This window comes from Colobus angolensis, unplaced genomic scaffold, assembly GCF_000951035.1.
Source record: "Colobus angolensis palliatus isolate OR3802 unplaced genomic scaffold, Cang.pa_1.0 Scaffold170, whole genome shotgun sequence".
NCBI classification, from domain to species: Eukaryota; Metazoa; Chordata; class Mammalia; order Primates; family Cercopithecidae; genus Colobus; species Colobus angolensis.
In genome coordinates, this window is record NW_012114822.1 from 1,321,467 (window position 1) to 1,331,360 (window position 9,894).

Genomic DNA, 9,894 nt, shown 5'->3' on the forward strand with positions numbered 1-9,894 from the left:
CACTGTTTCTGGCTTCCACGAGCCACTATACTTACCGGATCCTGCAGAAAAAAGGTTTCACCGGAGCACATTCATACCGTGGAGCTGCTAGAAAGAAAGATGCCTGGTCAGTCACTCCCTCTTAGCCAAGTCTTTCTCAGTGAAACAATGTTGTACCATTACCAAACAATAAACTATTTTTTAAAAAAAGAGAGAGAGGTCTCCTTGATTAAAATGGAACCCTCCTCCTTCATTTTGAGATCCAGTCACATCCTAGTACTTCTCAATTCTAGTATTGGGAAATACTAGTATTGGCTTTGGTACTGGAACTGTGAGCCTCAGGTGTAACAGTGAGAATCGGTTTTCTCTCTTCCCCTTATTAGTTTCCATAGTTCCCAAACTGCCCATGTTCATTATCTCAAAGGTCAATGTAATGATTATTGGGCCAGGCGCAGTGGCTCAAGCCTGTAATCCCAGCACTTTGGGAGGCCGAGACGGGTGGATCACGAGGTCAGGCGATCGAAACCATCCTGGCTAACACGGTGAAACCCCGTCTCTACTAAAAATACAAAAACTAGCTGGGCGAGGTGGCAGGCACCTGTAGTCCCAACTACTCCGGAGGCTGAGGCAGGAGAATGGCGTAAAACCGGGAGGCGGAGCTTGCAGTGAGCTGAGATCCGGCCACTGCACTCCAGCCTGGGCGACAGAGCAAGACTCCGCCTCAAAAAAAAAAAAAAAAAATGATCCTTGGACATAATTATTCTGGTGGTAATATTCCATTCCATTGTAATCGTCTGGACTTTTCTTTTTTTGAGATGGAGACTCGCTCTGTTGTCCAGGCTGGAGTGCAGTGGCGTGATCTCAGCTCACTGCAAGCTCCGCCTCCCAGGTTCACGCCATTCTCCTGCCTCAGCCTCCTGAGTAGCTGGGACTACAGGCGCCTGCCACCATGCCCACCTAATTTTTTGTATTTGTAGTAGAGACAGGGTTTCACCGTGTTAGCCAGGATGGTCTCACAATCTCCTGACCTCGTGATCCGCCCGTCTTGGCCTCCCAAAGTGCTGGGATTACAGGCGTGAGCCACTGCGCCCAGCGTACTCTGGACCGTTCTAAAAAATTGGGAATTCAGACTCTTTTCAGCTTTTTAGCTATATAATTTTCTTTTTTTCTTTAAGCTCTTTCCTTGGATAAATTTCAAAAAGTTGTGTTCCTAGGTCAAATGATAGAATTGTTTTATGACTTTATTGCATACAGATAAACCTCCAGAAAACTGTACCAATCTTCAGAGTTTTATTAATGTTTTCTCACAACCCTCATGCCAATGATTTCCTAGCAATTCTGTTGATTTCTGCATCAATTTTATTGATTTATGAGGTGGTAATTCAGATATGTCTAAATTTGCCTTAGAGGCAGATGAGGGGGCTGAAATTTCTGCCCAGTGTTTGTTGACTGTATGTTATTTCCTCTGATTAGAGCTTCCTGAATATCTTTTGGGCATTTGTTCACTGAAACAAGACGTCCCCAGTTATAGGAACCATGGGAAACTGTGAGATGCTCAAAAAATATACACTGAAGGTAGCATAAACAGTGAGAATCCAAAAGAACCAAAATATTGAATAAGCAGTCCAGGTCTTCAAACTTCTAAGAAACCATCACAGAAGAATCAGACAGCATTAATAAAGCACTGAAGATTGGCATAATCTTCTACAGAAAACAGCCTTTACTATGAGGTCAGTTGCTTATACCATTTATTCATCACACCAGACACCTGAACTCCAACTGCACTCACTAGAAGTCCTGGACCACTGAAAGCCAGACTACGTGATCTAAGACAGCAGACATGAGCCCATGATGCATTTCCATTCCTACGCTGTAAATATGTGATGCTGGTTTCTAAAAGCGTGCTCTGAAGAAGTAATGGTCAGATCCTTCTAAGAGGTTTGTACAAGACTGTTAAACAGAAACATATTCTAAAATAGGACCACAGGCTGACAACAGCTGAGTGGATTGCTTCCTAAGTCCTCTTGATGTTCTGTGTGCTCAAAGTAAGGAATCGAAGGAGATAACACAGGCATAGCCTAGAAAGGGGGTGCCGTTAACCAACTGCTCTCAGTAAGCGTATCAATCCTTGAGATTTATAAGGCAATAGTACAATATAAAGAGTAAACTAGAATTACATCATGCCTTATGGCATAAGTGAATTCTGAGATCCAAAAGAATTATTTCAGGGCATAGTAATATTTTACATAAAAGGTGATATGGTTTGGCTATATCCCCACCCAAATCTCAACTTGAATTGTAGTTCCCATAATCCCCACACGTCAAGGGAGGGACGTGGTGGGAGGTAACTGAGTCATGGGGGTGGTTGCCCTCATCCTGTTCTGGTGACAGTGAGTTCTCATGAGATCTGATGGTTTTATAGGGGGCTTTTCTCCCTTTTGCTTGGCACTTCTCCTTGCTGCTGCCACGTGAAGGACATGTCCCCTTCTGCCATGATTGTAAGTTTCCTGAGGCCTCCCCAGCCATGCTGAACTGAGTCAATTAAAACTCTTTCCTTTATAAATTATCCACTCTTGGTATGTTTTTATTAGCAGCATGAGAATGGACTAATACAGTAAACTTGTACTGCAGAGTGGGGTGCTGCCATAGATACACAAAAATGCAGAAGTGACTCTGGAACTGGATAACAGGTTGAAACAGTTTGGAGTGCTCAGAAGACGACAAGAAAATGTGGGAAAGTCTGGAACTTCCTAGAGACTTGTTGATGGCTTTGACTAAAATGCTGATAGTGATATGGACAATGAAGTGCAGGCTGACGTGGTCTCAGATAGAAATGAGGAACTTGTTGGGACTGGAGTAAAGGACACTTTTGCTATGCAAAGAGACTGGCAACTTTTGCCCCTGTCCTAGAGATCTCTGGAGCTTCAGACTTGAGAGAGATGATTTAGGGTATCTGATGGAAGAAATTTCTAAACGGCAAAGCATTCAAGAGGAAGCAGAGCATAAGAACTTGGAAAATCTGTAGCCTGAAGCTGTGATGGAAAAGAAAAACCCATTTTCTGGGGAGAAATTCAAGCCTGATGCAGAAATTTGCATAAGTAACAAGAAGCCAAATGTTAATCACCAAGTCAATGGGGAAAATGTCTTCAGGGCATGTCAGAGACTTCACAGCAGCCCCTCCCATCACAGGCTGAGGCCCAGTGGGCCTGGTCCAGGTCCCCACTGCTCTGTGCAACCTTGGGACATTGTGCCCTCCATTCCAGCTGCTTCAGCTCCAGCTGTGGCTAAAAGGGACCAAGGTATAGCTCAGGTTATAGCTTCAGAGAGTGACAGCCCTATTCCTTGGCAGCTTCCATATGGTGTTGGTACTGCAGGTGTGCAGAAGACAAGAACTGAGGTTTGGAAACCTCTGCCTAGATTTCAGAGGATGTATGGAAATGCCTGGATGTCCAGGCAGAAGTCTGCTACAGGGGTGGAGCCCTCAGAGAGAACCTCTGCTAAGACAGATGTGTAAGGGAAATTTGGGTTCAGTGCCCACACAGTCTTCAATGGGGGACTCCCTAGTGCAGCTGTGAGAAGAGGGCCACCATCCTTCAGACCCAAGAATGGTAGATCCACCGAAAGCTTGTACTGTGTGCCTAGAAAAGCCACAGACACTCAATGCCAGCCCATGAAACCAGCCATAAGGGAGGCTGTAGCCTGCAAAGCCACAGAGGCAGAGCTGCCCAAGGCTGTAGGAGCCCACCTCTTGCACCAGCATGATCTGGATGTGAGACATGGAGTCAAAGGAGATTATTTCGGAGCTTTAATTATTGCTTCAGTGGATTTCAGACTTGCAAGGGGCCTGTAGCCCCTTTGTTTTGGCCAATTTCTCCCATTTGAAATGAGTGTATTTACCCAATGCCTGTGCTTCTATTGTATCTAGGAGGCAACTAACTTGCTTTGGACTTTGCAGGCTCATAGGTGAAAGGGATTTGCCTTGTCACATATGAGACTTTGGACTTGGACTTTTGGGCTAATGCTGGAATGAGCTAAGACTGGGGGACTGTTGGAAAAGCACGACTGTGTTTTGAAATGTGAGGACATGAGATCTGGGAAGGCTCAAGAGCAAAATGGTATGGTTTGGCTGTGTCTTACCCAAATCTCATCTTGAACTATAGTTCCATGTGTGGTGGGAGGAACCTGGTGGGATAGATAATTGAACCATGGGGGCAGTTTCCCCCATGTTAGTCTCATGATCATAAGTTCTCATGAGATCTGATGGTTTTATAAGAGGCTTCCCGCTTCACCTGGCTCCCATTCTTCTCCTTCCTGCCATCATGTGTATAAAGACAGGTTTGCTTCCCCTTCTGTCATGATTGTAAGTTTCCCGAGGCCTCCCCAGTCATGTGGAACTGTGAGTCAATTAAACTTCTTTCCTTTATTAATTACCCAGTCTCAGGTAGTTCTTTGTAGCAGGGTAAGAATGGACTAATACAGAAGGGAAATATCCCAGTAATCAGTAATCAGCAAAAATGAAAAGGTTGAAAAGACACAGGCAGTGCTGAAGGAAAAATACCTGGGGAAAAAATGGGAAAGACCTGGCAGACAATATTGTGTATGTCCTGTTCACAGCTGTATCTGCATCTGGACTAGTTCTTGACCCACAGTAATTGTTAAATAAATGTTTACAGAATGAACAGCTAACAAAAGCAGAGAAACAAATACAGACAATTAAAGGTTGAAAATGTATATTTAGGAAAGGGGAAGAGAAATAAAATCAATATTTTTGAAAGATGGGAAAAGAGATGAGGTAGAAGCAAGCAGGGATGACACACACGTTTTCTAGAGTTTATATAAAACTATTTTTAAAAGATGGGGCAATCTATAATTGGAATAAGAAACATGTAAAGCTATCCTTCATTAAATTAAGCAGTGGGTAAAAAATTAGAAATAGTAGAATTTCAGATATGAAGATAAAAAAGTTATGGAGATCTGTTTCACAACAACGTAAACATCCTTCACAGCAATGGAGTGAATGCCTAAAAATGATTAAGATGGTGTATTAGGTCCGTTTGCATGCTGCTGATAAAGACATACACAAGACTGGGCAATTTACAAAAGAAAGAGGTTTAATGGACTTACAGTTCCACATGGCTGGAGAGGTCTCACAATCATGGCAGAAAGCAAGGAGGGGCAAGTCAAATCTTACATGCATGGCGGCAGGCAAAGAGAGAGAGCTTGTGCAGGGAAACTCCCATTTTTAAAGCAATCAGATCTCATGAGACTTATTCACTATCATGAGAACAGCATGGGAAAGACGCCCTCATGATGCAATTATCTCTCACTGGGTTCCTCCCAGGACACATGAGAATTGTGGGAGTTACAATTCAACATGAGATTTGGGTGGGGACACAGCCAAACTATATCATATGGTAAAGCGTATGTGTTTTTACCACAATGAATTTTTTTTTTTAATTAGAGAGAAGGGCTTGGAATCAAAAAGAAGGCTGATACATATATATACATATTTAAAGCTCTTTAAGAGACACTTCACAAAGAATATAAAATAATAAAGGATGACTGAAAAGAAATAAATTAAGATCCCACAGGATCAAATGTCACAAAGAAAATTGCAATAGGTATCTTCGAATTAGGAAAAAAAGCATTCCAGAAGGAAAACAAAGTAATAAGACTCATAACTTTCAGGGGCAAGAAAAACTATAAGACAGCTAATGATCTGAAAAAAAATTTTTTTTTCCCCAGAAACAGAGTAACAGAGTTTCACTCTTGTCACCCAGGCTGGAGTGCAATGGTGTGATCTTGCCTCACTCCAACCTCTGCCTCCCAGGTTCAAGCGCTTCTCGTGCTCAGCCCTCTGAGTAGTTGGGATTACAGGCATGCACTACCATGCCTGGCTAATTTTTGTACTTTTAGTAGAGACGGTGTTTCCCCATGTTGGCCAGGCTGGTCTGGAACTCCTGACTTCAGGTGAGCCACCTGCCTCAACCTCCCAAAGTGCCGGCATTACAGGCGTGAGGCACCATGCCCAGCCTAATGATCCGAATTTTTTCTCCAAAGTAAAATCTCTCATACAAGGAAATCATGAAAGAGGAAAAATATTTAATTTTAACTTAAAGGAAACAGAGCCTTCATAGCAACTAAACCACTATACGATATGCTGGTAATGAAATAATATTTATGACATATCATCTGTGAAACAGACCTGACAAAATGGAAAAAAATGCACTGAGTCTTTATGTTATCAGAAGGTTGTAAAATGCTGTTTTCATCACATAACTTTCTATAACAGGAATAACAAAAAACAGATAGTTTGCATGTTTTAAATAATGTGTTAATTTCTGTACTATTCCTGTAAGAATGAAACTGATCTTGATGAGGAAAGACAGACATCTAAACATTGGTCCTGTTACCTCTTTGGGTCCAGTTGTTCCAGAAGGGAAGCTGAGCTCTGGCAGTGTGCGCGTAGAAAACCCTCACGTCTTGAGGGGCAAGCAGGTCAACAAAGTGAGAAGACACCAGGACATCTTTCTTACGATTCAGGATCAAAGCAGCCTGTTCAGAAATGTGCACTAACCTTCCAGACAGAAATGAAAATACTGCCACAAAGGTATCCTATGAAAAACATTGAAAATAAATGCAAATATTGAGGTACTCGCCAGCAATATTCCCTGAAAGGCAAATTCCTTCTAGATCTCTAACATGATCAATATCTTAAAATACACAGGCACAACCTACAAATGCAACAAAACTCCTCTAAGAATTGTCTCCAACATCCTTCTTAAATATTCTCCTAAGACCCGCACTTTACCTATTGAAGGTTCGATTTCTATGCCAAAATATATACTAGATCATTTTATGCAGACTAAACATACATATGGCACATAACTTTTCCTCTGCAAACTGTGCCTTACACCTGGGTGGACGGTGTTCTCGTCACCAACGCAGATTCTATGCTTCAAGACACGCTGAAAATTCACCTTCTTTAAGAAGCTGTCCTTGACAAACCTCATTACATAAGCATCACTGCTCTAATTTCTTCCATTACACATAAATGAAACTTATTTATAATCAGCAGTTTGTTTGCTAGCATTGGCATGCTTTCCTCTCTAGCTTTATTTTAAATATCTTAAAAGACAAATATTTTCTTAAGTTATTTTAAAAAAATCTCCATAGCACCTATTACAGTACTATGTATACAGCAGTCCATAAAATAAGCACTGTTATATTAGTAGGGATAGCTCATGTTCCACTATTACAAAATCTTTAAGTTACAATTATGTTGAGGTCTGTACAAAAAAATAAGTATCTCCACCGTATCAACCAAACATGAGGCTCAATTACTCTGTCAAACAAGAAGAGGGATTAAAAAAAGATATACTAAAGGTCTCTTCCAAAATTTTATGAAAAATGACAGCATCTCAACTCACCTGTTCTATAACATCCAGTTGTTACAACTTGAAGTAGTAGATATTGGAACTAAGAATGATATAAATAGAAATTAACAATTCGGAGATTAGAATAAGATGCGGGAAATTACTCTGCAGTGTAATTTTTGTTTTCTCTTAATTCAAGAGAGCTCAGGAATGCTAAGGAGCTAGAAGCACCTCATAACCAAAGTCACTGAACTGCACAGCACATAGAATGGGCTGCTTCTGCTTTTGGATGTTTTCTCTGGCAAGGGCGGAGAAGCTACACCATGCCTCTTTAGCAGTTCCTCCTTTGCTTCTCTCAAATTGTGGTTGCTGAAACGTTGTTATTCTTCTTAAAAACCTACATCTAGAGCAGGTCCTTAGGAAAAGTCACCCAGGTTGATATGGCAAAATGCATGAATTCTTACTGTGTTTTTGGAAGTGTGTTCTGAAGCAATAATGGCCAGCTCCTCAAGACTGTACATGGTCACATCTGCCTGAGGTGCTCCATTCTGACTGAGAATCTGGAAAAACTCACCGTTTGCTAAGAAACACAGGGAGATAAACAGGTAGTCCAGTGACAACAGTATCTTTAGGAAACCATTTTTATCACTATCAAGCTGGATTATTTTTTTCAGATGAGAACACCTCAGTGCATTTTTCTCAAAAACAGATAATTTTCTGCTTTTACCTAAACTACTGATAATTGTGCAAACTTAAGAGTTGATTTTACGAATTCTGCATGTTCTGGATCACAGGGAGCAAGATATATTTAAGGTACTAACAAAAAATTTCAGATGCATACACAGTATTTTTTGGAGGGGGAGCAGAAACTACTCCATCATTCAGGGACATATCATATATGATGCACTGAGGTTTGTGCTAAAGAGAATACGGCTTTAATGAAATCCCTTGAGATGTCAGAGAGAAAAAAAAGTGTTTACAACAGTTCATTTTTAGTTTAATAAATTCCTGATATATCATTACCACATTTTAAAAGTATGTGTACGGCATGTAAAGCTAACTATTTAGTGGAATGCATTTTTTTCCCCATAACTTCCATAGAAGACAATGTTTTTTTAAAAGGTTAGCCTTCAAAACGTGCTTATGCTAAACTCTACTCTCTTGCAACAAATGAGCAAAACATTGCATAGTTACTATACACTATTATACAGATAAAAGTTTTCCTGGTCTTTCACATGTGAAAAATTAAGACATGAATGGAATTGGCATAGATTTGCTCATCTTCCATAAAGCACCAGAAAAAGCTCAAACTATCTGTCTGACTAAGACCCCACTGATCACTTCTCTGGCTGCTTGTGTGAGTCCTGGTGCACTTGTAGGATCGAATTTCTCTCCGGCTTGTTTACCTTGCACGCTGTGGACACAGCGGAGAGCATAGTTGAGGGCATCTAGAGTGCTTGGTTTATTGCGTCTCTCCGAGGGGAAGTATTTTTTCATTTCTTGGACAACCGTGATAAGTTCTTCAGAAACTCTGTTTCGATCTTGCTGTTCACTGGAAGATAAAAAAAATTACAACTTCACACCTATGAAGATAACAGCATCTTGCGGTTTAGGGAACACAAACTGCAAACCAGACAGGTTTCTAAGTAATCTACCGGTATCAGATCAATCACTCCACAGGCTGGTGACCCCGCTTCCTCCAGGTGGGGAACTTCAGGCAAAGCAACTGGTGAATGACAAACATTCTCCACTTACTTTCTCATAATTCACCTGAGTCCCAACTCAGCTAACTTTTGTAACCACTTTTTTCTCCAGATACTCTTCGGTAATTTTCTTCAGTATCCCAGATCACTTCATCCTGCGTTGCCCGAGTCTCCCCCTACACTTTCCCCAGGACTTAGAAACAAAACAGTAAAAAGATTTAGGTCCCCCTTTCCTTGCTCCGGGAAGGACAACGAACGCATGGGGCCCTGGGCCTGAAGCCAGCGTGTCACCTGTGGCTGCTCTCCGCCAATTTCCTTTGCAGATGGAACTGGGGGCTCCACCGCTCCCCTGATTCTTCGTCCAGGGCCTTGTCCTCAGCCCCCCGTCCCCCGGGGCCAGGAGCTTCCCCGCGGGGCGTCTCGAGGTCTCCGCGGGGCTCCATGTAGGGCTGGGACAGCCCGCTGCTTTCTTCTCACTCACTTTGCAGTCGGCGACAGACACCGGTTTCTCACTCTGGTCCGCGCCATGGCGTAAGAGGCGGCCACCACGAGCCAGGGGGTCACGCTCATCTCCGAGGGGCTTCTCCCTCCAGCATTTCCAAAACCCGGAGCTCGTACGACTTTCAGAAGTCCGGCCTGTGGGGAGGAGACAGGGGTGACAAGGGACAAGTGGAACGGACAGTCCGACGCCAGCGGCCCGGGTGGCTGGGGCGCCCCGACCGCGCGGTCCTCACCCCTGCCCCAACTTTCCCTCAAGCCGAGGGCTGGGGCCTGTGGAGGCGGGCGGCTCGGAAGCGCCACGCTCCGGGAGCCCCCAGTACTGAGGGCCGCACTCG

General features: G+C 42.8%; 1 protein-coding gene across 4 annotated transcripts in view; it reads right to left on the minus strand.

The window, feature by feature from the left end:
- Window positions 1–9,697, minus strand: part of PER3 (period circadian clock 3) — a 60,733-nt gene extending 51,036 nt beyond the window's left edge. For 3 of the 4 annotated variants that reach the window (XM_011938256.1, XM_011938254.1, XM_011938253.1), the window contains exons 1-5: window positions 9,350–9,697; window positions 8,762–8,907; window positions 7,820–7,935; window positions 6,393–6,594; window positions 36–87 (exon numbers count right to left, since the gene is read on the minus strand). In XM_011938256.1, the coding sequence (XP_011793646.1) occupies window positions 36–87; window positions 6,393–6,594; window positions 7,820–7,935; window positions 8,762–8,907; window positions 9,350–9,501 (668 nt within the window). In that variant the 5' untranslated portion in view covers window positions 9,502–9,697. The remainder of the gene's footprint in view (window positions 1–35; window positions 88–6,392; window positions 6,595–7,819; window positions 7,936–8,761; window positions 8,908–9,349) is intronic. The other variant, XM_011938257.1, reaches the window with a different exon arrangement.
- Between the last annotated feature and the right edge of the window lie 197 nt (window positions 9,698–9,894).